We start from the raw sequence: 27,195 nt of genomic DNA, 5'->3' as shown, positions 1-27,195 counted from the left end.
TAGAGCGCCGCCCCGCCCCCTAGGCGCAGGCCCCGCCCTAAACACGTGATCTCCTCCAGGCTCTAGCTCAGGCCTTCAGACCCGCCATGTTGGATCCGGGAAGCCGTTTGAGCGCCTGTAGTGCCGCTAGGGGTCAGTCTGGGCCAACCTTGCGCATCCCAAGGGTGGCCTCGCCTCTTTTCCTCCCCGAGCTCTTTTTGAGGTAGTGAAGACCCCGCCGTCTTTCCTCGACCGAGGTGGAGTTGCCCCACCCTGTTATACAGGCGCATTCACGTCCCTTCCCTTCGGCTGAAAGAAATTCTGCTGTCTAACCACATTATGATCGGAGCCTTTGCGCGGGAGAAGGGCAGGCCATAACATATTCTATGGACTTAGGGAACACTAAAGTTTCTTCCCAGCGGAAAGGATTTGATAGTCTTGCCCAAGGGTAGACAAGGGGATTCGGGTCCTAAGTCAAGGGCAGGATAGTTAGTCCTGGGTAGTGAACAGACATACTTGCCTACCCTGGATCCGTCCTTCACTAAGCTTTCCCAGCCCTTTCCCCTCTCTGAGCCCTGCGCCTCAGAACCCATTACCGGGCCGGCCTGGTCGCCTCGGCCCACCAGGGGGCGCCCGGACCGCAGGAACGCAGCCTAGAGGGGAAACGACGGGCCTTCTCTGAGACCCCTGGGCAGTGAAGGAGGCTTAAAAGGAAAATGCTAACAGTACTACGTAACAATAAACTCGCAGTCACTATTTATGGAGTGCCTACAGAATGCAGCTCTGCGCTAAGCGATTTAAATATATAGTTGGTTGGAATCCCCACGACTCTAGGTAGCAAGGGCTCTCATAATTCCCGGTGCGCAAGAGTGGAAAGAGGTTCTGGGTGGATCCGGCTTGGGGGCCTGGGAGGCGGGTAAAACCCCGGCCGGCGTCCTCTGACGCCTGAGTTCCCTTGCAGTCCCTCCCCCGCGGGGCGGGCGAGGTAATGAGTAGTAATTAGAGGTTATTAGCTGTACCCAGAGGGAGGGGCGGGCTCTGCTTTGGGGGTGGGTCTAGGTCTGAAAGAAGGAGAGCTGCTCCCTGCAACCTAGAGTCTGGTTCTGGCGACTCCTACCCGCGCCCCCCCTTACCCCAGCAATTTGGGCAGGATGATAATAGCTCCCCTCCTAACACCCCCTCCCTGCATACCCCCTTCCCGCAGTATCGCGGGAACACAATCACTCTAGCACAGACTCCAGCTTACAGCCCACTCAGACGCGCGACCGCACACACGCAGGGACCTTGGAGGCTCGTCTACACACCCACATCCCCTTCCCGAGTCGTTTTCAGTCTCCATCCCCTGGGAGCAGAGCCGAGGGAAGGAGTAGGGAGGAAGGGGACAAGGGCCGGCTGTGCGGGCTTCCGGACTGGGCTTCTTCCAGCGGGCGTGAGAACAACTGCCATTTATTCGCTACCCCGCACCCGTCAAGGGAGAGGGTGCTGCCAGTAGAGGGAAACGGGGTGGGGGAGGGGGGCTGCCACCTGGCAGAAATGGAAGGTGAGCCTGAACTACGGCTGTGACAAGGCTGGGAGGCTGGGAATATTTGTGAGAGGATGTAGTCACCCAATGTCGGGGGACGTGCTGGGACCGCCAAATATTGGGAGTGGGGTCCCCAATATTTGCAAGACCCGCAGGGATCTTGATGTTTAGGAGGGATCTAAATATCTGGAGCGTGGACTTGAATTGTTTTAACGTTGCCGTGATATTATAGGCGTTATAGATATTCAGGGACCCCAAAGTCCCCAGATTTAAAGGAAGGTCTGGGTACCCTCACTTTGAAGGAGTCACAACCCTCCATTTGGGGCGGCAAGGAATCTTATGTTGGAGGGGAGAGGGAGTTCCCTACTGTGGTGAAGAGCAGCAATCCCTAATAATGGGACACAGAGAACCCCGCTGTTGAAGGCATCCGTGTGCCCTCCAAGGAGACCGGTTACAAACCTTCATTCTGAAGCAGGGATCTTTTATTTGGGGAAAAGATTCAAAGCCCCATTTTGATGGAGAGAGCCCCAAAGTTTGGGGAATGATCTGAAGGCCTCCATTAAGGACAGAGATGCTGGTCTGGGGACCCCACCCCCTCCTTTCCCCTCTGTTTCCAGGAACAGCTGGGCCCAGCCTGGGCTGTACTGCTGGGAAGCGGGTGAGTCAACCCCTCCCTGTGGCCACAGCTGGACCCCCGCCCGCCCCCTCTGGCCTTCACATCTGGGCAGAGACCCAGTCATGAGAGCTGGGATGGGGACCCTTAAATTCACACTTTTGGAGATGGTGCCGCTCCCCTCGGAAAGTGATCACAGCCTCGGGGTGGACACCATGCCCCACCCCATATCATGAGGGACTCTGGCAGGTTTTCTACACTCCAGACACTGACATTCTGCCTGGACTCCCATCCTGACCCCCTCCCCTCCTCGTGTCTGTGTATATATCTCTGAGTCCATGTGAAATGTGTTCACGGCTATGTTCACGGTCTGTGATTGTGTGTGCACAGGCCTGTGTCTGCATCAACCTGTGTCTTGGTGAGTCTTGAGGCTCTGGGAATTTACACAACAGGCTATGCATGTGTGATTTGGTGGGGGTTTTTTGGAGGAGAGGTGTGCTGTCAGGGACTAGGGCACGTGTTTTTCTTTATGGTATCTTGGTGCTGGTTTAGTCGCTAAGTAGTGTGGGGCTCTTGGGACCCCCATGGACTGTAGCCTGCCAAGCTCCTCTGTCCATAGGATTTTCCAGGCAAGAACACTGGAGTGGGTTGCCATTTCCTTCGCTAGGGGATCTTCCTGACCCAAGGATCAAACTGGGGTCTCCTGCACTGCAGGCAGATTCTTGACCGACTGAGCTACCAGGGAAAACCTTTGTGTCTATATCCCTATGTCATTCTTTGTGTAAGTAGTGAGTGACTGATAATCAGTACTTCAGTATGCCTTTGTTTCTGTGACCGTGTCCTACTTTATGTCATGTGTTTTTCTGCGATAGCATGAGGCTGTCATGGGTGGCCTTGGTTTGCCCATGTCCCCGAGACAATCTGGTGTCCCTGTATGCAGCCTTGTGGGTTTGTCTTACTTTCTGTGCCCTGTGATGTACGCGGACAGTATGACCATCGAGTCTGTCCCCACAATGTGTCTGTGACTCTACAGTCTCCATGTGAGGGGAGTGGCTGCATGACAACTGGATTCCTGAGGTCCGAGACTTTATCTGTTTGCGTCTTTGTGTTGATGGTGTGGCTTTATAGGAGTGTATATGTCACCTATCTGTGTATGAAGATGGCCCTGTCTGTGTCCCTACCACAAACGGCGTGTGACAGTGTGACCCTGCCCGCATTCGCTGCGGGGCTGGCTGGATTAGTGAAGGTTTGTGCCAACGTGTGGCAGGTTTGTGTCCGTGTGACACTGTAGATCGAGAGTTTGTGACCTTGTGGGGGGGGTGTCAAAGTCACACAAGACAGCGTACTTAGCGGAGGCAGAGGCAGTGACATGCTCCGGGGGTGTCAAAACCCCCCGAGCTCTGCTGCTCTGGGCCCCGCTCCCTGCGCTGCGGGGGCGCGTGCGTCGTGCGTGACGTGAGGCACGACGGGGGTCGCTGCCTGCGTGGAGCCCGACGCGATCGTGCCTGCGAGCGCGGGGAGAGGGTGGAAATAGGCTAGCTGCGTGCGTGCGTGCGTGCGTGCGTGCGTGGGCAGCCGCGGGGGTTGGGCGCGCGGGGGAGCGCTCGGCGCAGCCCCACCCTGCCGGGACAGTTGGGCGCGGGTGAAACCCTGGCAGGGGGGGTGGGGCGGGACGCAGCGCCGTTAACCCCTTCCTGCCTGACCTGAAACTTGTGGCCCCTCGACAGAGCGCGCGGGGGCTTCCCCAGTGCTCGGGGACCGTCCCTGACGAGGGAGGAACCCCGCCACCGAGCTGACAGACCCCCCCCTCAGTTACCATGGGAACCGGAGCTTCCCGCGCGGCTGGGCGCGTGCTTCCTCCCCCGTCCCGGCTCTTCCTTTAACTCCACAGGCCACCGATAATGGGCTTCCCGCTCCTAATCTCCGGGGAAGGGGCTGGGGTCAGCGAGGCCGGGACGTGCGTGACTCAGGCCAGCTTGAGGGTCCCCTGGCCACAGCAGACCTCACTCCCCCTTCTCCACCCCGTGACTCACCCCTCGCGGCTTTTCCCCGTGGGTGACTCAAGCCCCTGGGGAGGGGGCTGTGGACTCTGAGACCCCTTCCAGGCAGTGGGGGCTGAGAACCCAGTACTGGGGACCTGGAGCTTGAAGGGTGGGGCTCTCCCTTCAGCGAGGGTCGGTGTGTAGTGTTTTCCCTTAGCCATCTCTCACCAAGGTCACTAGAGGCGTTTTCCCCCACCCCTGAATTGGCAGTATCTACCCCCCCCAAAACCCTCCGGGAACCAAGTCCCCAACCCCTCCCCCTCAAGCCCACAGGAAGTTTTGGCAGAGCCCGTTGGCGATGAAACGGTTAAAGCCGTTTTCTTATTCATTTCATCCAGGGGCCCCTTTTGACTCAGAGCGAGCCAGGCGCCCCCTTGAGCCGGGCCTCGTGGGGGCCTGGGTTCATACTCCCCACACGTACCATTTTTAGAGAGGGGAGGGAAGGCTGTTGGTGAGCTGACTGGGGGGCTCTTGGGTGGCATGTACAGAGTTGGGTTCAAATCCTGCCTCTGCCCTCATTGCTCTCTGGTTCTCAAGGTTCCCCATCTGAAAATGGGGGATAATTTTGAGCAGTTTATTGCGGCATTGTGAGATTAGGTGAATAATAGATGGGAAACTTGGTTTCCAGAGCTGGGCACAGGAGCAGAGAAGGGGGCTTGGTCGGTAAAAGGACCCAGGCTCCTCCTGTCTCCCAGGCCTGGGTGCCGGGTGCCCAGCAGAAGTGAGTCCTTGTGGGGCAGTCCATGCCCCACCCAGGCGCTCTGAGGCCATAGGGTTCATCCCGTCCGTCCACCCCCTGCCTGGGGCAGGCACCCAGGAAGTGAGAGGCGGGGCAGGAATGAGGCGGAACCTGTTGGGCCCGTCGCCTCCCCACCCCCCCCACCCTCATTCCGGGGCCCTGACATGCCCCCCCAACATAAGCTGTGGCCCCACCCCCACCGTCCTGGACGCCTGGGTCCTGACCCGAGGGTGGCCCAAGGGAGGGGATGTCGGCGGAGACAGCGTCTCGGGAACATCCTGTGGACTCCTGGCTGGACAGACGGGAGAGTCAGCCCCTCCCCGGGCAGGACAGCAGTCGGCTGGGGGCAGAATAAACACGGCCCAGAGCAGCCAGACTTGGAGGGGCGGCAAGGAGCATACACATACACAGTCACCCCGAGAGAAAGCCAGTCTACACACACAAAACTCCTGTCACCCTGGCCACAGACGGATTGCCAAGCGGAGACACACTGACAGGGTCAGACACAAATCTGGGTAAAGACGGCTGTCAAATGCAGACGCGGTGACAGGGCAGGCAGAGAGGAAGACCGAAATGCTGCCAAACGAAGATAGACAGGCCAGAAGCATAAAGGTAATGCAGATAAGTGAACTCAGCGTACAGGCGAGATGAACACACTGACAAGCACAAACACAAGGATATTGGCATTCAGGTGAGAAGTGCACAGCCTGGCAGACAGTCGCATGTCCTGAGACAAATGTGACAGGCCAGAAACAGGCAGGACAGACACACAGACACAAGTGGGCCATACAGGCATGTGGATAGACTCAGAGATAAGGGACGGTCACTTTCAACGCAAGTGCCCCAAGAGGTGCACAAGAGATGTTCAGACACAGTGTTAGATCCTGACACACCAGAGAAGGCCACAAAGGCATACACACGCGCGCACACTAGCAAGATCAATTCAAAAAGACAACTCAGAGGTGAAAGAGACAATCATAAACGTATGGAGAGAAGGACAGGAAGGACACATACAGACCATGACAGAGAGCCCCAGCTGCCACCCCCCCCCACAGCACACACACAGTTGCTTGCATCCGTACTCAGACAAGCTCTGAGGACACCAGAAATCAGCCTTATAGATACACACTACCTCACTGATAACACACACATCAGACCCTCTGACAGACTGGGCATATGAAAGCGGACAGACTGACATATTCACAGACACGGTCTGGCCAGACAGTCACACCCAACCCAGAGAAGCATGGACAGGCAGGCCCCAGTCGGATATTCATTAACACGCTGGCACAAGGACACCCTGACAGAACCTGTTGACTAACACATGCACACATACACACCAGCCACAGAGCCCACATGGACACACACACACGGTCACAGACACACACCAGCCACGGACCTCACACACACATCTCACACAGGCAAGCCATGGACCTCACACACAGACACACATACACGTACAGACCAGACACAAATAGATTAGCAGTAAGAACTCCAGAACACCCTAGACTCCTGTATACAGGCCAGCCACAACACAACATATCATATAGACCATACACACGCACACAGACACACTCACCCGCCTCCCCCCTCCACCCCCGACCCAAAGCAGACAGGCCCTACACACCCCTGCAGGGTTGGGCCAGCACACAGACACATGCCTGAGAAGACAGGCTTCACACACACTCTCGCACGCCCTGACAGGCCAGCCACACACAAACCCACAGCCAGGCAGATGCACGCGCACCCCTGGACCATGATGAGGTACTGTGGGGTTCTGGGCTGGCCAGCCCTTCTCTACCCCCACCCAGAGATCCTGGCGCTTACTCTCTCCAAACACCTCCCCCCACCTCCCTCCCAGACTGCTCTTTGTCACTTCCCCTAGGAGGCCCAGCTCAGCAGCCTAGGTCCCTGGTGGGGTGTGGGCCTGTTTTCTCAGCACATCCGCTATAAATGGGGCACCCGGGATCTCAGCCATGCTCAGGCCCCCCAAGACCTCACCAGCAGTGTGTGTGTGGGGGGGGACCAGAAACAGTCTTGTGGGAAACTCCCCTCATGCCCAGCTTAGTCAGCCTGAGGACAGACTCTCCTTCCTGCTTCCAAGAAAACTGAGCTGCTTCCTCCCCAGGAGAGGGATAGGGACCCCCCAAACCACAGAGGTGAGGGAGGGATACGGCTGGCAAGCTAGAGGTTCCTGGGGGAGGGCCTGCGTGATTCTCAACCTCTTCCTGCCAGCTGCCTGTCCACACCCAGGGGCAGGGACAAGGGAGCCTGGGTGCTATGACTTGCGGGTTCTCGCCCTGGCCTGCCCACTGGCTGACTCACAGGCAGCCCCCAGCCCAGTTTCCTGGTGAGGGCCCTGCTGGCCAGTGGGGCCAGGGTGGAGGGGGGTCACCAGGCTATTTATAAGAAGGAGAAGTCCCTCCTGCCAAGGCCAAAAGCCCCAGAGAGACCCATGGGTGGGGGTGGGTAAACTTCCTCCTTATCCAGTCCCCCAGGTCCTGGGCCCCTGGGCATGAGGAAAGCCTGGGCATAGTCTCCTTAGCTGGATGCTTGTTTGAAGCCCATGGCCTGGGCAGTACCCAGCTGCTAGTCCGGGCACTCAGCACAGTCAGAGGAGGGGGCTTTCCTCACACCCTCCTCACGGGGCTGGCCTTGGCGCCAGTGGGGCGGCATGAGGGGGTGGTGCCCAGGCCACAAGGGTGAGACTGGCAGGGGCCTGGAACCGGCTGTACCAGCTCAGCTGGGCCCCTGCCCTCCCTCCTGGCCTAATCCCCACCCCCTGCTCAAAGACTCGTGCAGACAGCATGCTGGTCTTGCCCCCAAACACACCAGCACCCCTCTGTCCTGTGCCCAACCCCCATAAAGGAGACCCTTTATGAAAGGACCTGCAGAGCTTAGCATACAGTTGGTACTGCATACATGCCTCTGTGATTGTGATTATCTACACAAAAGTGGCTAACACTCTAGAGCGAGACAGCTCAGGTTTTAGGTCAACCCCAGGGCTTTGAGCTATGGGACACGAGGCAAGTTCCTTACCTTGCTGTGCCTAGTCTCTTAAAGAGGGCTAATAGCAAATAGCATATATTTCGCTGGGTTGTTGGAAGCAGGCAATGAGTTATTCTATGTAAACCACTTAGAAGAGTGCCTGGCCTATGGTAAGAGCCATATGTGTGTGTGTGTTAGTCACTCAGTGGTGTCTGATTCTTTGCGCCAGGCTCCTCTGTCCATGGAATTCTCCAGGCAAGAATACTGGAGTGGGTTGCCATTTCCTTCTCCTGGAAAGAGCCATATAAGTGTTAGCTATTAAAATAATAATTATTTCTCTGTCTGCTTGTCTTAAATGTCTCTGAGTCGTGCTGTCTGTCTGCATGACTCCAACCCTGCAGCTCTCCCTACCCTAACCCCCAACCCCATACATACTTGCTGGGTGCTTGGCCTCCATCTCTACCCTCATTGGGACAGTCTCACCTCTCTCCAGGACTCCTCTGGCATGGCCAGCCTCAGCACTGATCAGAGCTGACTCACTGTGGCCTCCTGGCCCGTGGGACCTGCAGGTTGGCTTCCTGAGATGCTGCCCTCTGGTCAGACCTGCCCAGCCCCCCAACGCTGCCCGCTGCACCCCCGCAGGGCCCAGCCAGATGTCAGCTGCAGTTATTAGCATGGGCGGGAGACACAGACCTGGCAGCGTGCCTGCCAGACTCAGCGGCCACTGGAATCTCCCTTGAGCCTAGGGCGGGGGAGGGGAGCAGTTCAAGCAAGGGAGGAGGGGAGGGGGTACCCGGGGGTCACAAGGACCCTCCAAAAATGGGGACACCCCCAGCTTCTCATGGGACCTTCCTCCCCAACGCGCCACTGCTCTGCTGGACTTCCCCAGCCCCCGCAAAGCTCAGTTTCTTTTTGCCGCCTTTCATTTTGCTTCTCTCCTCCACACTTGGTGAATTCTGTGCTTGACCTGTTGGCTAGCTTCTCTCCCCCAGCCTCTCTCTGCCCTAAAGACACTTCCATCTTTCTCCCCAAAGATAGAGGCTTCACTTTCTGAAAGACTTTGGTTCTAGTGGCTGGTATCCTATCTTCTTGGAAGTTCCACTTTAAGTCTAAATCGAAGCCTCGCCATCTAAAGCTTCACTTATTCCTGGGGAAGGGGCTCTGGAGGGGTTCTCTCAGATGAGGGAGACACCTAGGGTGAGGGAATGGATCCCCCTTTAGGTATTCTGGATGGTGAGGAGCCCCCATACTAAAACAGGAGTAGGGCCTCTCACCCACATGAGTGAAGGAGGGGGCACCGCAGCCCCTACGGACGTATGTGCCAGACATCCTGGCAGAAAGTAAGGGCACCCAGCTCGAGGTAAGAGGCGGCCGTGTCAGCCCGCCCAGGCGCCTGGGTCGCCTGGAAGCATTGGCCCGCCCCCTCTTCGCCCGTCGGGCTGGGGGCGAAGTCCGACCCAGGCCCGCGGGCAGGCGGGGACCTGCCAGGCTGGGTCGGGCCAGGCAGGGCCTGGCAGGACGCTGCCTGAGAGCGGCTGGGTGGGGCCGGGCCAGGCGGCCGTGGGGGCCCCGGGGGCGGCGGCCGGGGCTGGTCGGGACTAGCCGTCCGGGGGCCCGGGCGTGCCCTGGGACCTGGCAGATACCGGGGCCCTCGGCCCCGGGACAGCGCTAGACCCACCCCTTCCTGTGCCCTTATATGGGCGTCGGGGCGAGACTCCGGGGGCCGCCCCGCCCCCAGTCCGGCCAGTGGACTCCCGCCTGTTGCCATGGCGACCAGGCCCCGCTCCCTGGTGGGTCCCCCTCCCTCGGGCCAATGGAATCGTCCGGGACTGCCAGCGTCCTCCATTGCCTGCGGGCTCCGAGGACTGAACCATTACTAGGGTGGGGATCGGTGACTGGAAACCTCGGCAGCTGGGCTTATTCAGCGCCCCTGGCTTCCTCGGGGGTCGCCTGCTCAGGTTCCTCTTCCGAGGCCCTGAACCCCGCCGGACACAGGGCGGGGCGCCTGGTCCCGTAGGATTCGAGTGACGGAGGCAGGGCCGGGCTCCGTCCCCCGGGGCTGTTGCCACACTTCCTGCCGCGGCGCTCTTTCCCCAGCCTGTTTCTAAGGAAGGAGTGGGGTTGGGCGACCGCGCCCCAGCCGTCGGGCTGGGTCTAGGCACCAGGAGCCGACACGGTGTCGGTCAATCTCAGGGTGACTAGGGGAGGGCTTTGGGGTGGGGAGTATACAGGCACCCACGAGAGGGGAGCCGATCATGGAAGGTCCCCAGGATCCTCAAAAACCCCTCCTTCTCTCAGGTCTCAACCGGGGACCCTATCAAATGTTATCTCAATCCTGAAAGGGTGCCTCGACCCTTCTAATTCTCTCCTTCACTGGGGCTTCGCAGATGACCCCAGTGACCCCCAACCTCTGACAGTATCCCAATCTTCTACCCCACGTATTTTCCTTGCCTCAGTGTACCCCAGGACCCTCACTTTATGCATTTCTAGTTTTTCTCAATGCCTTCCCCTTCCCGCTTGTGGTGGACTCTGTCTCTCTCCGGTGGGCTTCAGGACCCCGACTCATTTTTTGCATAGTGGACCCTCCAGCTTCTCCCGGGTACACTTTTGATCTCTCCTCCTTATTTTACCTGGGTTCAGCTCCTCCCGGGAAAATTCCAGTTCCTCAACCCTTCTGTACCCAGGACCCCCACTCAGTTTCTGAGTCAGATGTCTCCTCCCCCGCTTCCCCATCTACCTTGCTTAACCCTCCTGTCTCTCCTTTGCGGGGTCCCTCAGTGTATTCTCAGCTCTCCAGCACCTCTGAAAGACTCCAGATCACTCAGGCCTTTCCGTGTGCATCCCGGGACCACCCCCTACCCCCACCACGCACACACTTGCTCAGTACGAATTCCTCGTATCCCTTATCGCGTACTCCAGGGAAATCATCACCCTCCCCGAAACCTCTCCCGGTGTGCCTCGGATCGCCCCAGCACCCCCTTCCTCACGCACCCTAGGGTCCTATGGCCCCTCCCCCTGCAGGCGCTCCGAGCCACCCAGCCCGTGGCCGCTGTTTACAAGGACACGCGCTTCCTGACAATGACGCGAGCCGCCTCCTCCCCTTCCCCACGCTCCAGAAGGGGGGGGCGGGGGCCTGGCTCCGGCGACAGCCAATCAGAGCGCACTTCCGCGGCTGACAACCGCGGTATAAAGGCTTGTGGCTCTGGCGGAGCGGCCGGGACCTTGAGCACGGCCAGGCCAGCACCGGAGCCAGCAGGGAGCGGGGAGCAAGGGGGAAGCGACACCAAGAAAACGAGCGCGCCAGAGAGGGGCAAAGGGGCTCTAGAAGCCGCACAGAGCTTCATCGCACGGCCTCCGACCGGCCTCTCCCGACCAGTGCCAGCTCTCAGGAACGTTCGTCCAGACACCCGATACAGGCACAGCCGCGGACTGCGCGCGGCTCGCTGCAGCGAGGCCCGGGGCGGCCCCGCAGGGACCCCCTCAGACCTCCCGGGCCGCCCGGATGTGCACTAAAATGGAACAGCCCTTCTACCACGACGACTCATACGCAGCAGCGGGATACGGCCGGACACCGGGCGGCATTTCTCTACACGACTACAAACTCCTGAAACCCAGCCTGGCGCTCAACCTGGCAGACCCCTACCGAAATCTCAAAGCACCCGGTGCGCGGGGTCCCGGCCCAGAGGGCAACGGCGGAGGCAGCTACTTTTCCAGCCAGGGTTCGGACACAGGCGCGTCGCTCAAGCTCGCCTCATCGGAGCTGGAGCGCCTGATCGTCCCCAACAGCAACGGCGTGATCACGACGACGCCCACGCCCCCGGGACAGTACTTTTACCCCCGCGGGGGTGGCAGCGGTGGAGGTGCGGGGGGCGCAGGGGGCGGCGTCACTGAGGAGCAGGAAGGCTTCGCCGACGGCTTTGTAAAAGCGCTGGACGACCTGCACAAGATGAACCACGTGACGCCCCCCAACGTGTCCCTGGGCGCCAGCGGGGGGCCCCCAGCCGGGCCCGGGGGCGTCTACGCCGGCCCGGAGCCGCCTCCAGTCTACACCAACCTCAGCAGCTATTCTCCGGCCTCTGCGCCCTCCGGAGGAGCCGGGGCCGCCGTTGGGACAGGGAGCTCGTACCCGACGGCCACCATCAGCTACCTCCCACACGCGCCGCCCTTCGCTGGCGGCCACCCGGCGCAGCTGGGCCTGGGCCGTGGCGCCTCCGCCTTCAAGGAGGAACCGCAGACCGTGCCTGAGGCGCGCAGCCGCGATGCCACGCCGCCGGTGTCCCCCATCAATATGGAAGACCAGGAGCGCATCAAAGTAGAGCGCAAGCGGCTGCGAAACCGGCTGGCGGCCACCAAGTGCCGGAAGCGGAAGCTGGAGCGCATCGCGCGCCTGGAGGACAAGGTGAAGACACTCAAGGCCGAGAACGCGGGGCTGTCCAGCACTGCCGGCCTTCTCCGGGAGCAGGTGGCCCAGCTCAAACAGAAGGTCATGACCCACGTCAGCAACGGCTGCCAACTGCTGCTTGGGGTCAAGGGACACGCCTTCTGAGCGCCCCCTTATCCCCCGTACGGACATTTCCCCAACCTGGACGGCTGGGCGCAAGCCTCCCATGGGGCGAGGGGGCAGGCGGTGGGCACTGGCCCCGGGGCCTGGGGGCGCTACAAACCACACTGGACTCCTGCCCTCCCGCTCTGCGCCCAGTCCTTCCACCTCAACGTTTACAAGCCCCTCTTCCACTATTTTTTTTTTTTATTTTTTTTTCCTGCAGAACTCAATTCATATTGAATATAATATATTTGTGTATTTAACAGGGAGGGGAGGAGGGGGCGATTGCGGCGGAGCTGGCCCCGCCGACCGGTACTCTAGCCCTTGGGGATACTGGAGAGGGGACCCCCGCCCCCTGCCCTCCCCCCTCTGCACCGTACTGTGGAGAAGAAACACGCAGTCGGTTTCTAAAGGATTTATTTTAATTTGTGTTTATGTGTTAGTTCGTTTATTGTCCTTACTTTTTATTGAATCTATTTAAGTAAAAAAAAAAAGTTCTTTATTAATTTCTGTTGTCTTTTTTTCAAGCCGGGCGGGCGGAGGGAGGGGAGTACTGGGCAGCCCCCACCCCACGGCTGTTTGTGGCTTGCTCCTGTAACTGTGTCAACCTTGCCAGTTCTGTTCAGGTATCTTGCGCCCTCAGCCCGGGTGTCCAACCCTTCTCGCGTCTCCTGATCTCCCGGATTGGAAGGTCCAGGGCGTGTACACAGTCCAGCCACCCCCCGCCCCACCCCACCCCCAGCGCCTTGGGACAGGATGCCTGGAGCGAAACGCTCAGCGCGCAGGCGCGGCACCGCCCAGCCGCGCGCGCCGGGGCTTTCCCCGCTGACGCTGCGGAAGCGCAGTCCAAACATGGGCTGATTCTGCCCAGTGACGCGACAGCGGTCTCCGGGCAGATTCCGGGAATCCCCTCCCCCGCTCTGCCCGGCAGGGCTGCGGCGCCGGGAAGGGGGCCGGGATTTTCCCAGGCTGGCGGCTACCGAGGCCCGGAAAGCCCCAGGCCTGGGTCCAGAGCGTCCGCTGTGGGCGGGCCGCGCTCCAGAGCCCCAGGAGCCACCCCAGAGTTTCCCCCATCGGGCTGGCCCCTGGGTCCTGCCCAGCCCACGCCCGCTGCGTTTGACCTGACCCGGGCGGGGGGATGCAGTTGCCTGCGCGTCGTTGCCACCGCGATCCCCTCCCCACCCCCGCCAGGAAGGGCGGTGCCCGCCTGCCAGTTTCCCCTCCCGGGTGCCAGGCCGGGAGCGGGGCCACTGCCAGGTCTGGTCCTGCTGGGGCGGCTGCTCCGGCCGCCGGGCGACGCCGCCGCCCTCGCACGGGGCTGCCTCCCCCGCAGCTAGGACGGGTGGGAGGGCGGCTGGCGAGCCCCGATGGGGATCTGGCAGGCTTCGGAGCTGGAAGCCCCCAGAACAGCAGAGAAGAACACAGACTGAGAAACCAGGCCACAGGGCCTAGGTGCGGTAGAACAGACGCTTCATTAATTTGTTTATAAAATACTGAACGACCCGGTCCTGGAGTCACTAGCTGGACCAGGGCAGACAGACAATAAACAAGCAAACATGATTTGGAGATGGTGCTTAGTGCCAGGAAGAGGAAAAAAAAAAAAAAAAAAACTGGTCGTGATGGAGCAGGGGAGGTGAGCTGCTTTGGAGAATGAATTGGGAACACGGAACTTTAATGAGGCGATTTTTCAGCTGACCCCTGAGAAAATCCTGAGTAACAGAGTTCTGCCAGAAAGAATAGTATATGCAACGTTTCTGTGGCCAGAACAAGATCAGCCTGTTAAAGAACACCAAGAAGCCACTGTGCTTCAATGGAGTGAACCCACGGAGGTGGAGATGAGGTCAGGGAAGACCACGTAGGGCCTTGTGGAGGAGTATAGATAAAATTCCAAGGCCGAGGACTTCCCTTGTGGTCCAGTGGCCAAGAATCCGCCTGCTGGTGCAGGAGACTCGAGTTTGATTCCTGGTTTGGGAAGATTCCACACGCGGAGCAACTAAGCCAGTGTGGTATGCCACAACTACTGAAGCCAGTGCTCGAGGGCCCCAGCTTCAGAAGAGAAGCCCATGCACTGCAGCTAGAGCCCCCACTCACTGTGACTAGAGAAAGCCAATTCTCAGCAATGAAGGCCTACTGCAGTCAAAATAATTTTAAAAATTTAAAAACAATAGAATAAAAACTCTAAGGCTGAGATGAGTGACTTTGGAGGGCATTAGGCTGGAGTACTAATGGTGATTTAGTCACTAAGCTGTGTCTGACTCTTAAGTGACCCCATGGACTGTAGCCTACCAGGCTCCTCCATCCATGGGATTTTCCAGGCCAGGAATACTGGAGTGGGGTGCCATTTCCTCCTCCAGGGGATCTTCTTGACTCAGGGATTGAACCTGCGACTCCTGCATTGTAGGGAAATTCTTTATTAAGCCACTAGGGAAGCTTAATTTAATAATGGGCCTATGGATTAAATGAGCATGTCAGTCCTGTGGAAGGAAATGAGGGCTAAGAATGGAAACACCACTTGCCTGAAAAAGTACAGCATCAAACTTTGCACCTTAGAACACTGTGTTGCTCCTAACACCTGCCTTCTCGTCTAACCCTCACCCTTCCATTTCAGGGGCAGGACATAGACTTTCCAAGCTCTGGTGGTACAGAACTTGCAGCAGGAACTATGCATGTACCTCAAGCTCCCACTCTTGGTTCTACTTTCAGGATTGGGTCCCCACCTTCTTCCAGTCCCAGGAACCTGGTCCTAGTAACCATTAATAGAGTCCTGATCTTCACATACTTACCTTTTTTAACCTGCATTGTCTTCATTCCCACTGGTCTTTATATTCCCGTTTTGCTGTTGAAAAGACCCAGGTTAGACCACAGCTCCTAAGCAGCTTTTTAACTCAGGCTGGCTGCTGTTCAGGTGTGGCGCTGCTCTGCCTGGCCAGGTTTCAGGTAGTAAGGCAGCCTGGGACTTGCTCCCTGCAAGGGACAACAGCGCCAACCACCTCCCTCTTCAGGCCACGGAGAAAGCAGTATGAGGCAAGGCTGCCACCTTGTGGTGGAGATTGGTAACCAGACTGTCAGTTTCCCAGGCCATAGCCTGGAGAAGGCGGCTGCGGGCGGTACCATACCAGGACAAAGCACACAAAACACAAGACTTAGATCTGTCCCTAATACTTTATTAGTCACCTATAGGCCTGTTCCCAGTTATGTGGGCTCCAAGGAGGGGGTCACCATTCACCAGCTCGCAGCTGGGAGCTTGAGAAGGACTTGACCTAACCCTCTGTGGTCATGGACTGTGGAGTCTGAAGGAGCAGGTCTGGCATTTCCTGGGTCAGTACAGGACACACAGGTAGGGGCACAGAGGTGGGCCAAGAGCCCAGGCTTGCCACCATCTGCCAGCCTAGTTGTGTTTGGAGAAATATTCCTTGCTGTCGTCCACATTGGGCTTGATTGTGTCACTGCCTGGTGTCCAGCCGGCAGGGCAGACTGTGGAAAACAGGGATGCACAGGTGAGGCTAGAGTGCATATTCAAGGGAGAGTGGTAGTGAGGGGACAAAAAGAGGTGTGAGAGCATGAGTTGCAGAAGAAAAAGCCTAGAGCCAAGTGCTCCAGGCCTAAGACCATGCCACATGATGAAAGAAGCCCTCCACGCTCAGCTGCAGGATTGTCTGACATTTGGGGGGGGTGGGGGGGCTGTGTCTCAAGGTATGTGGGATCTTAGTTTTCCGACCAGGGATTGAACCTGTGTCCCTTGTAGTGGAAGTTTCAACCACTGGACTGCCAGTAAGTCCCTATTTTATTTTTTGGCCATGCCGTGTGGCTTATGAAATCTTAGTTCCCTGATCAGGGACTGAACTTGGGCCCTTAGCAGTAAAAGTTTGGAAACCACTGGACAGCCAGCGAATTCCCTGGCTGACATTTTAATTTCTTTCCGACTCCTTTAATCACATCTTTCTCTCTTAGCCCCCGTCCCAGTGGACTTCAAGGGCCAGTGGCCTTCACAGGAGAAGATAACTCTCATCCAATTAACATTCAAGCCTGCCTTGGTACAGGCCTTCTCAAATATCTTCTATGGAGTTCTATTACCTCCCCAGTTGTCTGCCCTTATATTGGGGTAGTATCTCCCCCACCGGACTAGAAATTTCTTGCAGACCTTGAGCTGAATCTTCTCTGGGGCCTGACATCCACTCCACACAAGCGATAGAGCAGGCCGTGAACATATGTGTGCATGACACAGGGGCTGCGTATGTACCCACGTGTGGACACACGTGACTGGGTGTGTCTGCTCACCTTCCCCATGCTCATCTGTGTACTGGAAAGCCTGGACCAGCCTCAGAGCCTCATCCACGGAGCGTCCCACAGGCAAGTCATTGATGGTGACCTGGCGAAGGACACCCTTGCCGTCGATGACAAAGAGGCCCCTGAGATATTGGAGTTCACAGTGAGGAGCTGGGACTCCCACTGTCAGGACCCGGGGAGGGAGCACAGACTCCCTGCTAACCGCAGGGTGAGAGTGGTCCCCTCACCCTGAGGATGGTGGCTTCCCGAGGTTCCCACAGTACCTGTAGGCGATCCCCTCATCTTCCTTCAGCACGCCATAATCACTGGACAACTTTCTGGTTACATCAGCCAGTAGGGGGATGTTCAGCGGGCCCAAGCCTCCCTCTTTCCGGGGAGTGTTGATCCTGGGGGTGGGGGAGAGAAGGTTGGGACCTCAGGATGGCTGGTGCAGCAGGGTCCTTACTCTGTGATAAGGGCCTGGGTGTGATAAGGGCTGGAGAATGGGGTGCTGGAGGTGAGAGATAAGCGTCCTGAAAGCAAGTCCCAGGGAGCCCCGCCCACCCCACCCTGAAGTGGGTGCAGAGGCTGCTTCCCACAGCTGGGAAGACTAAGCTAATACTCTAGCAAAGTGACTTCACGTGTGCAGCAGCAACGGGAGGCAGAGAACCTGCCCTGAAGTCCTCATCCTCCTCTTTCGAACTCTTAAACTGCAGTTTCCACCTGGCTCAAATAGTTCTTGGGAGGGAGACTGCATTGCCCTGAGATAAAACATTTATCAACTCCCTATGCCACAGAAACTACTTTTCAAAGGCTAATTACTGTCATCATCGTGAAGGACTTGGGACTCACTCTCTCCATTATTTTCTTGCTGGGAAAGGGATACGCAGAGGTTGCCCATTGACCAGGACAACACACAGCTGGGGCCCTAGAGAGGTGTAGGTTTAGCTGTACCCTCCCTCCTTGCTGGTGATCTCCATTCCTACCAAGCCAGGTGGGTGAACTGAGAGTCGACCGAGACGCCCAGCACCTCGCAGTTCAGCTTGTGGAACTCCGCAGCACGGTCGCTGAAAGCTACGATCTCCGTGGGGCACACAAAGGTAAAGTCCAGCGGGTAGAAAAAGAGGACCACGTACTTCCCTGGGGAAAGGGGTGGGAAGAGACGAGGAGTTGGGGCTCGGGCCCTCTAAGGCCTGTGCCCCGCCCCCACCGCGGCCCCCATCTAGGCCCTCACCTTTGTAGTCGGAAAGTTTCACCTCCTTGAAGGCGCCATCCACCACCGCGGTGGCCTGGAATTCCGGGGCGGGCTTTCCGACGTACGCCTTGCAGACGCAGGCCATGACTGAAAGCTGAGACCCCCCCCGGCCCCACCCACACCGGGTCAGTGCGCCCAGGACGACCCTTTGTCTTCACTTCCCAAGGTCACGCTGCATAAACGGCCGTATTACCGAGTCAGGGCGGCGGAGACACTTGCAGCCCTGCCCCGCACCCTCTCCGGGACCAGGTCGGCGCGGCCGGGAGACTTTTAGGAGATCCGCCCACCTGGACAGCCAGGGCGGCCGGGCTGCTGCCGCCCGGTCCCCAGTTAGCGTGTCGGCCGTAGCGCGATCGCGCAAGCCCACCCGCCCAGGAGACGTCAAGAGTTGGGGAGGGGGAGCATGGGATGCGGCAGCTACTGCAAGGTTCTGGCCTCGGTTTCCCGCCCCCCACCCCCACCCCCACCCCCACTCCCACCCCCACTCCCACAAAGACAAAGGCTGCCGCTACGGCGGGCGGAAAACAAAGGCGGCTGGCGCTGAGGTCTGGATTGGGCCTGAGCTGCTCCAAGGGGGCCCACCCCGCAGCCCGATGCACTCCCGGTATCCATACCTGCGTGGGTAAGGGCGGGACGCAGGGACTCTCGGATGCACGAACTTGATTTCGCAGGGCCAGGAGCCCAGGCCAGCGGCGCCTTTTATAGTCGGCCCGAACCATGACGCCTAGGGCGCGGGGAGGTGGGCGGACTTACGGAGCGGTCGGGTCCACTGCAAGAAGCGCAGGGGAGGGGAAGCGGAGCCGGCCGCGACCACGCGCCCGCGAGTGGCGGGGGGAGACGCGCAGTCTCCGGCCCAGACCACTGCACCCGACCGCGGGGGATGATGCGCGGGGCCTCCTCTTTGGAGCGCGCCGGGGTCGGTTGGAGTCCGGCATGGCCCGGAGCCGGGCGGCACTGCTACTGCCGTCTCTGATGCTCCTGCTGCTGGTGACCCCTGCCCAGGTCTCCCCCGACTACCAGTACTTCGGCCAGCAGGGCGAAGGGGACACCTGGGAGCAGCTGCGGCTGCAGCATCAGGAGAAAGGTAACTGCAGGCCACGGAAATGACAGTGCAGAAAGGGGCCTCATTTGCCCCCACTTCACCATCTGGCTGCAGATAGACCCTCCTCCAGGGACTTCAAATTTCTGCCTTGCTGAGCCCTGGGGGTACCTCTTGGGCTGGTTACTTTGGCTTAGTTTTCTCATCTGTAAATTAAGATAATGTATTTAAGCAGTATACACGGGGAGAGGGGAGTGGACAGGCAATAAATACCAACGCAGACGTGTCCATAAATTCATGGATAAGTGCTGAGAAAGGCGGAGATAGAGAAGGCAGGGCGCATGTAAACTTCTAAAGTCAGAGAAGGCCTCCTGGCTGAAAATAGGTAACCAATGCAGCCGGAATAACAAGCAAAAAGCTCCAAATGCGAAGATTTAAGGGAGGAGCGCGCCAGTGAGTCGGAACAGCAAGTGCCAAGATGGAAAGACAAATGGAAAGAGGCCAGTGTTGTCTGGCAGAGGCTTGATGAGGGCATGAGGTGTCAGGACTTTCTGAGCCCCACACTTGAGCTAAGACTTGTCAACTAGGGCCGTAGGGAAGTCTGTAAAAGAACAGTTGTAAAGGGCGTCTGATAAATGTAGCTGCTTTAAAAGTGGTCAAGATAATTGTTTTTGTATTCCTTGCATAGCCAGGGGCTTTAAGTTCCTTCATTATGCTAATTATGTCCTTTAATTTACCACCTGGTAACACCGCTGGTCAGGTGACACTGGACTTGTTGGACCGGCTTGTGATCACACCCTTGTAGAGAGGAGTCACCTTCAGACGGTGGCTACCAAGTGTGTTGTACCACACCCCCAAATGGACAGGCAGGCACAGATGGGAAGTGTCATTTTGCAGGCCCTCTGGGCCACTCACCAGATGTGTGAGCTTGGAAAGGTGGATTGCTCTTCTTAGGTCTCAGTTTCCCCACCTGCGACTAATGGGAAGATTAGAGATCATCTGTGTCGGGATAGGTGGCAGAGAAACACAGCTGAGCATATATGCTGTTGTTCAGTCGTTCATTCGTGTCCGACTCCTTGCGAACCCATGGGCTGCAGTACGCCAGGCTTCCCTTTTCTTCACCATCTCCCGGAGTCTGGAACTGTTATTTGTTAGTATCTTTCTCCTCCGCCCCTCTTAGAATGGGGGGATATAGGTTCCCCCTCTACCTGGCCCTCCATCCCTAGAATTGGAAGACTCTGTCCTTGGCCCTTGGGGAAAGTGGCGCTGTTTCTGCGACCTGGGCAAGCAGGAGCGCAGCCGCGAGGTTGTGGGCACGTCGCCGGGCCCGGTGTTCATGGACCGCGAGAATCTGGTGCAGGTGCGACCCTGCCGGCAACGGGATTGTTCATCCTGCGAGCCGAACGACTGCGACTGGAGGCTCTGAGGCCGGGTGAGCAGCGGACGTGGAGGAGGCGCCCCCCTCACCCCCGCACTCCACCCCCTGCGGGCTGGCTTGTCCGGGGCCCTGAGTCCCCAGGGTGGGAGGGGAGAGAGGAAGGGCTGGACGTGGGGACTCGGGTACGAGGCGGGCATGGGGAAAAGGAACACTAAATCTGGGGCTTGAGCAGAGCGTGAGAAAGGAGAGCTGAGTTAGGAGATGTGAGCCCCGCTGATATCCGAGGAGAAAGGAAGATAGACGGTGGGGGTGGGGAGGGGAAAACGGAGATGGAGGAACAGAAACCCACAAGCTGAGGGCGTGAGCCCTGATGAAAGCAGAAAATAGAAAGAGATGCGTTCGTTGGAACAAATCTAGGAGGCGTGCTCCTCGCTAAGACGTGAGAAAAAGAGGGGAAAGAGCAGAGGAGGGGGCGGGGGCTTGAACCCTGAGTTTGGCAGGGGGAGGGAGCCTGCGTGATGGACGAAGACTCTAAGCCGGATTCTGGAGAAGTCTGGGATCTCTGTTCAGGGGTAGAGGAGGCTTAGCCCGAAAGAGAGAATACCAACCGGGCGGGGGTAAGGGGGAGGCGCTTCCGGTGAGCTACGAGGGAGTTGGGGGTTCCAAGTCCGAAGGTTTGAGTCCAGTGGGAGCCAGAATACCTAGTATAGGGGGCTTAGACTGTGGGGCGCTGCAGGTACCTCGAACACAGGAGGGCCTGAAACCAGATGGAGGCCGGGAACTCAGTGATGCGGACACTGAATTCTCGGAGTCTAGTGGTATTTGACCTTCTAGGCTTTGACGGGTCTTCCCAGGTGGCTCAGAAGGTAAAGAATCCTCCCGCAATGCGGGAGACCTGGGTTCGATCCCTGGGTTCGATCCCTGAGTTGGGAAGATCCCCTGGAGGAGGGCGTGGCAACCCACTCCAGTATTCTTGCCTGGAGAATCCCATGGACAGAAGAGCCTACAATCCAAGGGGTCGCAAAGAGTCGGATACGACTGAGCGACTAAGTACAGCACAAGCTTTGATGAGGTCGAGTCCTTCAAGGCTCCCCCTCAATTTCCCCTTGTCTGCCCACTAGCCGCGGCGGGAGGAGCTCCAGAGACACGGGGGCGGAGCTTGGAAAGCGACACCGCCCACTCGGTTCCCCAAACGCGGAGCTCGCTTGTCAGCCTCGGAAACTACAATTCCCAGGAAGCCGCACGGCAGCGGCGTCGGCAAAGGCTGCGCAAACGTCAACGGCGGCTGGCGCGTTGGGGGCGTGTCCTGCGTGCCGATAGGTCGAGAGCTGGCACTGTTGTGGAGCCCGCGGAAAACGCGCGGGGAGACCTTTCCTTGCAGACTTCGCTACTACGGCTGGTGGCGGCGGCCGAGGCGGCATGGATCTCAGCGAGCTGGAAAGAGACAATACGGGCCGCTGTCGCCTGAGTTCGCCTGTGCCTCCTGTGTGCCTCAAAGAGCCCTGCGTCCTGGGCGTCGATGAAGCGGGCCGGGGCCCGGTGCTGGGTGCGCCCCCAGGGCCGGGTGGGGGAAGGGCATGATATGGGGGATGCAAGTTGCAGTGGAACCGGAGCTGGGGTTGCACCAGACTCGAGGAGGGGGGTGATAGTGGTGATGGCGATGGCATTGGTGATGGCACCGAAAAAAAAGCGGTGATGATGGAATAGAGGTGGCGGCTTTCAAGGGCTCACTGGACTCCCTCTTCCCCAGGCCCCATGGTCTATGCTATCTGCTATTGTCCCCTGTCCCGCCTGGAGGATCTGGAGGCCCTGAAAGTGGCAGGTGAGCACTGGGGTGCGTCTAGGGAGGGGTTCCTGGGCATTGGCACGGGTGGGTGCAGACTGGAGGGGGAAAGCAGGAACTGGGGGAACCAGCCCCTCCCCTTATCTCCCAACCCTCCTCCCAGACTCAAAGACCCTGTCGGAGAGCGAGCGGGACAGGCTTTTTGCGAAAATGAAGGAGGACGGGGACTTTGTGGGCTGGGCACTGGACGTGCTGTCTCCAAACCTCATCTCTACCAGCATGCTTGGGCGGTGAGGGGTCCCGGAGGGTGGGGGAGGGGGTCGGGAGGAGGGGCAACCAGAGTGGGTTGGAAGGGCTGAGTGGCTGGAACGAAGTTGACTGGGTTCTGTCCACCACCACAGGGTGAAATACAACCTGAACGCCCTCTCTCACGATACAGCCACTGGGCTAGTGCAGTTTGCGTTGGACCAGGGTGTGAACGTGGCGCAGGTGAGCTAACTGTTGGATTGCCCCCGTTTGATCATCTCAAGATAAAATAGGAGTGTAGAAGTGCAGTGAATGACTCTGCATCAGACATACCTAGAATATCTCAGAAACGTGTGTTACTGCTGCTGATGTTCTACTGTTTTTATTTTATTGTATTGTCTTTTTTTTTTTGGCCACACTGCATGGCATGTAGGATCTTAGTTCCCCCACCAGGGATTGAACCCACACCCACCCCTGCATTGGAAGCATGGAGTCTTAACCACTGGACTACCAGGGAAGTTCCCCCAGCTGTTTCTTCTACCCCAAATGTGTGCTCCACTGAGGACCATTGTGGAGCCCCCAGCCTCACCCCCATCTAATCTCTGTCTCTATCCTAACAGTTCAATGTCTAGAACGAAACCCACATGTTTGCCTCCATCCTCCCCCAGCCCCCTCCCCTACTGCATGCTCCCCACATAGCAGACAGTCGTTTATATTTTTGGAATGTAAATCTTGGCATTTAATTTTCTGAGCACCGTGGGAATTAAGAAAACTCGCAGGCAAGTGAAGAAATGAGATTAAATCACCAGAGAGAAATAGAAGTTGGCATTGCAGCCAGTGCTTTGAGGCAAAGAACAGACTGTTTTGAGAGAATCAGAAGGGCAAGTACACTTGAGATAGGGAATGTAACAAGAGAGGCCTTGCTGAGGAGGTGGCTCAGGTCCAGGGCTCTGTGCAGTGCCTTGGAGACAAACAAGGACCTTTGCCTATGCAAAGAATGTGGAGCTGCCTATGCAGTGCTGAAACAGACAGACAAGGACCCTACCCTCAGGGGTTCATGATCAAGTCAGGGGAGACAGATGGGCAACTGGTAAGCAAATAATAAAGGTGGTTTTGAGAATAATAACAGCTATGGAGATCCTTTGTCCTGTTTCTTTTCTGACCCCATTTCTGTTCCAGCCATGTATTCTCTACTGCTGTCCAGAGTACTTGGCATGGTCCGGCCTCAGGACCTTTGCACTGGCTGTTCCCTCTGCCTAGAACACTCTTTCTCAGATCTCCCCATGGCTCATTCCCTCATTTCCTTCAGACCTTTATTCAGATGTCACCACCTCAGAGTGACTTTTCCTAAAATACCCCCGAACTGTTGAAAATTATAACCTCTTCTCAATCTCCCCTATCTTTTATTATTTATCTTCTTTCCTGTTTGTGGTCCTCCAGAGTGTCTACTCTGGCATGTTCGCTGCTGTGTCTCCAACACCTAGAGCAGCCCGTGGCATGCAGGAGGTGCTGAGTAAACGTAGAATGGATATAGTGTGATCAGGGAAAGCCTCTTCGGGAGGTGATGTTTGAGCTGAGACCCCTGAGAGAAGGATGCAGCCTGGGCCTGGTCATGAGCTGAGAGAAGAATATTTCAGGCAGTAGGAGCAGCAAATGCCAGGACCATGAAGCTGGGCCATTGGCACGGTTGTTTTTTCCGGGTGTTTGTTGACTGAGTACATTTCTCTCACCACGGCAGGTGTTTGTGGACACCGTGGGGCTCCCAGAGACATACCAGGAACGATTGCAGCAGCGTTTCCCTGGCATTGAGGTGACAGTCAAGGCCAAGGCAGATGCTCTCTACCCTGTGGTCAGTGCTGCCAGTATCTGTGCCAAGGTTAGGCCCCCACTGGCCATGGCCAGCTCTCATCATCCCCCTGGGCAAGGAGGCAGGCGTGGCTGCTTCACGGTGCCTGTGGGAGATCCCAAGTGCCTGTTTTGCCCACAGGTGGCCCGAGACCAGGCTGTGAAGAACTGGAAGTTTGTGGAGAAACTGCAGGACCTGGACACTGATTATGGCTCGGGCTACCCTAATGGTGAGCAGATGGCAGCCACAGTAAACTAACAAGGCGGGCTTGGCGTGCTTCTGAGGTTTTCTAAGTTGTTCCTCTCAGCCTGCTCTGCAGCAGAAGAGGCTGAGGTAGCGCTGTATTCCAGCTGGCAGGCCCCTCTTCCCTTCTCCCTCCCTCCCTCCCTCCCTGCTGTCTCTCTGGAGCGCGCCAGTGAAGCACAGAGGCTCATGGTGGACCTAAGGGGTGGAGTGAGGGGTACCAGCTCCTGTCCAATGATCCCAGCTTGAATTCATTGTTTCTCTTCATTAGGAGGCTCAGTCTCCCTGTTTGTAAGGTGGAAATGACTGTGCCCTTCCCCAGTAAACTCTGCTGAAGACACATAAGGGCAGAGGCGATGATTCAGTGGCTGGGTACCAGGAATCCTTTGGCAGTTGGGTGGGGCAACCTAGCAAGTCTGGGATTGGACTTAGGTGAGGCCAAAGGGAGGAAAACCAAGTCTAGGCCAAACACAGTTTGGGTGGTGTTCATTGCTTACTGGGCACCTCATATGTGCCTTGCAGAGCCAAGCCCTGGGGATTTAGCCATGAGCAAGACAAGCAGGGACCTCCCTGTGCCCACTGAGTTGGTGGTTGCATGGGAAAAATGGGTGTTAACCTAATGGTCCACAAATGCTGGTTCAGTGCCTGTTGTCTTTGGGGAGGTAAGCGAGATGACCCAGAGGCAGTCTCCCTGAACTTCACCTTGAGCACCTATTCTCAGGCAGAGGGTCAGTGGGAACAGCCTGTGCAAGGGTCCCTAGACAGGAAGATGTCTCAGACAGTGATGGGTTCCTCGGGTACTCAGGAAGAGGCCTGAGATGAGGTGGTGGGCCCTCAGATGCCAAGCTGAGAAGCTGGGACATCACAGCAGGGCTCTCCCACTGTCCACCCTACCCTGCCCCCAGATCCCAAGACGAAAGCCTGGTTGAGGAACCATGTGGACCCTGTGTTCGGCTTCCCCCAGTTTGTCCGCTTCAGCTGGCGCACAGCCCAGAGCATCCTGGAGAGTGAGGCGGAAGACGTGAAGTGGTAGGTGTCTGGAAGCGAGGGTAAGAGGCCAGGGCTCCGCCCTGCCTGGGAGGACCAATCCCCCAGAAGTTGGAGTCACCACCTCTCTCCCACAGGGAGGACTCGGAGACTGGGCATCCGGAGGGACCTGGGAAGATCAAGTCCTACTTCAGTGAAAGCCCCCAAACCTGCCCCCGCCTCCCCCATCGGTACTTCCAGGAGCGGGGCCTGGAGTCAGCCACTGTCCTCTAGGATCCAGCCTGGACCCCGTTCACCTGCTCCCCAACACCCATCCCCCCTCAGTTCGTGATTAAAATTCTTGAAGGAAAGCTAAGTGTGGGGATTCTACTTTGGGATAGAAGTATGTTCTGTGTGCATCTGGACCCAGTCACTAACTTCTGGAACCTAAACAGGATGGGTATTGGTTGATTTAATTTGATTTTTTAAATGCCTAGTAGATTTGTTTGATGCAGAATTAGGAACCAGTATGCTGAGAAGCTAAGGGCTTCACAGGTGGCACTAGTGGTAGAGAACCCACCGGCCAACGAAGACGACATAAGAGACATGGATTGATTCCTGGGTTGGGAAGATCCCCTGGAAGAGGGTATGGCAACCCATTCCAGCGTTCTTGCCTGGAGAATCCCGTAGACAGAGGAGCCTGGTGGGCTAAAGTCTATAAGGTCACAAGGAGTTGGACACACCTGAAGTGACTGAGGGTCCCACCACATACCACACTGAGAAGCTCCCCTTCCATACTACCCCCCAGCACCCTGGTCAACTTAATGGGGTGTCTCAGTCCTTTGTGGCCTGTTGTAACAAAATGCCACAGGCTGGGCGCTCTATAAACAATAGCTACTTATATTTAACAGTTCTGGAGGCCGGAAGTCCAAGATGAGGGTACCAAGCCAGTTGGCTTTGGGGAAGGCCCTCATCCAGATCACAGACTGCCATCTCCCTGGGTTCTCACGTGAAGGGGTGAGGAATCTCTGTGGGGTCCCTTTTATGAGGGCACTAATCCCACCCATGAGAGAGCTCCGCCCATGTGACCTTGTCCCCTCCCAAGGTGTAAGGTGTCCTCCTTACACCTAAGACCATCTTTGGGGGTTAGGATTTCAGCCTGAGTTTTTTGGGGGCTGTACAAACATTCGGACCATAGCAGGTGCCTCTTAGGCCCTTCTGGAGATACCCTGGCATGTTACAGGTATATACACAGATACATTGTAACTGAGGTTCCGTTTTTTTAAACAAATGAAAACAAAGTATACCTTAGATAGTCTGCATAGCTGTTTTTAAAATAAATTGTCTATTATTTATGTTTTGGCTGCTGCCGTCTTCCTTACTATGCTTTTCTCTAGTTGGGGCAATCAGAGGGTGCTCTCTAGTTGCGGTGCTTGGGCTTCTCACTGCAGTGATTTCTTTTGCTGTGGAGCGCGGACTCTAGGACACGTGGACTTCGGTAGTTGCAGCTCTCGGGCCCAGTTGCCCTGTGGCATGTGGAATCTTCACACACCAGGGATCGACCAGTGTCCCCCACATTGGCAGCTGAATCCTTAACCAGTGGACGACCAGGGAAGTTCAGGCATAGCTCTTTTTACCACATATATCTTAGGATAGTTCGAATACGTGTCCCGGCTTTCTGTTAAACTTGTACAGCAGGGAATGACAGGTTTGCCATCATCTTCTCACACTGTTGTGTCTGTAAGAA

At 57.3% G+C, this 27,195-nt stretch overlaps 4 protein-coding genes across 5 annotated transcripts; 3 read left to right on the top strand and 1 right to left on the bottom strand.

Moving 5' to 3' along the window:
• The first annotated feature begins 11,101 nt into the window (after nt 1–11,101).
• On the top strand, nt 11,102–12,932 carry JUNB (JunB proto-oncogene, AP-1 transcription factor subunit). Its single transcript, XM_055543399.1, has one exon. The coding sequence runs from the start codon at nt 11,386–11,388 to the stop codon at nt 12,427–12,429; it is 1,044 nt and encodes a 347-aa protein (XP_055399374.1). The 5' UTR covers nt 11,102–11,385; the 3' UTR covers nt 12,430–12,932.
• Nucleotides 12,933–15,569: 2,637 nt separating this feature from the next.
• On the bottom strand, nt 15,570–18,711 carry PRDX2 (peroxiredoxin 2). Its single transcript, XM_055543409.1, has 6 exons — nt 18,562–18,711; nt 17,927–18,041; nt 17,679–17,832; nt 16,977–17,099; nt 16,705–16,835; nt 15,570–15,900 (listed from the first exon to the last, which is right to left on the bottom strand). Exons 1-6 carry the CDS (start codon nt 18,664–18,666, stop codon nt 15,815–15,817), a joined length of 714 nt encoding a protein of 237 aa, XP_055399384.1. The 5' UTR covers nt 18,667–18,711; the 3' UTR covers nt 15,570–15,814.
• Nucleotides 18,665–22,375, top strand: THSD8 (thrombospondin type 1 domain containing 8). 2 transcript variants are annotated; one of them, XR_008701324.1, is made up of 4 exons: nt 18,665–19,031; nt 20,213–20,418; nt 22,115–22,186; nt 22,311–22,375. XR_008701324.1 is itself a non-coding variant. In XM_055543414.1 (3 exons), the coding sequence occupies exons 1-2, from the start codon at nt 18,665–18,667 to the stop codon at nt 20,410–20,412; spliced, it is 567 nt and encodes a 188-aa protein (XP_055399389.1). In that variant the 3' UTR covers nt 20,413–20,418; nt 21,486–21,627. The 2 variants fall into 2 exon arrangements, 1 of the variants encoding a protein (XP_055399389.1); XM_055543414.1 differs by lacking the exons at nt 22,115–22,186; nt 22,311–22,375 and adding an exon at nt 21,486–21,627.
• Nucleotides 21,628–26,803, top strand: RNASEH2A (ribonuclease H2 subunit A). The gene is made up of 8 exons (XM_055543402.1): nt 21,628–21,910; nt 22,115–22,186; nt 22,311–22,437; nt 22,549–22,636; nt 24,132–24,269; nt 24,381–24,468; nt 25,388–25,511; nt 25,607–26,803. Exons 1-8 carry the CDS (start codon nt 21,784–21,786, stop codon nt 25,740–25,742), a joined length of 900 nt encoding a protein of 299 aa, XP_055399377.1. The 5' UTR covers nt 21,628–21,783; the 3' UTR covers nt 25,743–26,803.
• The last annotated feature ends 392 nt before the right edge of the window (nt 26,804–27,195 follow it).

This window comes from Bubalus kerabau, chromosome 1, assembly GCF_029407905.1.
Source record: "Bubalus kerabau isolate K-KA32 ecotype Philippines breed swamp buffalo chromosome 1, PCC_UOA_SB_1v2, whole genome shotgun sequence".
In the NCBI taxonomy this organism is placed as follows: Eukaryota; Metazoa; Chordata; class Mammalia; order Artiodactyla; family Bovidae; genus Bubalus; species Bubalus kerabau.
This window is presented reverse-complemented; position numbering and strand designations above follow the sequence as displayed.

What these genes read in the sequence shown, in the direction of transcription:
- THSD8 (XM_055543414.1), top strand. Translation starts at nt 18,665, where the DNA reads ATGACGCCTAGGGCGCGGGGAGGTGGGCGGACTTACGGAGCGGTCGGG. An exon ending in GCTGCAGCATCAGGAGAAAG is followed by an intron (nt 19,032 to 20,212) that starts GTAACTGCAGGC and finishes CTCCATCCCTAG; the next exon opens with AATTGGAAGACTCTGTCCTT.
- JUNB (XM_055543399.1), top strand. Translation starts at nt 11,386, where the DNA reads ATGTGCACTAAAATGGAACAGCCCTTCTACCACGACGACTCATACGCA.
- PRDX2 (XM_055543409.1), bottom strand. Translation starts at nt 18,666, where the DNA reads ATGGTTCGGGCCGACTATAAAAGGCGCCGCTGGCCTGGGCTCCTGGCC. An exon ending in GAAACTTTCCGACTACAAAG is followed by an intron (nt 17,833 to 17,926) that starts GTGAGGGCCTAG and finishes CCCTTTCCCCAG; the next exon opens with GGAAGTACGTGGTCCTCTTT. An exon ending in CACAGATGAGCATGGGGAAG is followed by an intron (nt 15,901 to 16,704) that starts GTGAGCAGACAC and finishes TGTTTTCCACAG; the next exon opens with TCTGCCCTGCCGGCTGGACA.
- RNASEH2A (XM_055543402.1), top strand. Translation starts at nt 21,784, where the DNA reads ATGGATCTCAGCGAGCTGGAAAGAGACAATACGGGCCGCTGTCGCCTG. An exon ending in GGAGGCCCTGAAAGTGGCAG is followed by an intron (nt 22,187 to 22,310) that starts GTGAGCACTGGG and finishes CCCTCCTCCCAG; the next exon opens with ACTCAAAGACCCTGTCGGAG. An exon ending in TGGCTCGGGCTACCCTAATG is followed by an intron (nt 24,469 to 25,387) that starts GTGAGCAGATGG and finishes CCCTGCCCCCAG; the next exon opens with ATCCCAAGACGAAAGCCTGG.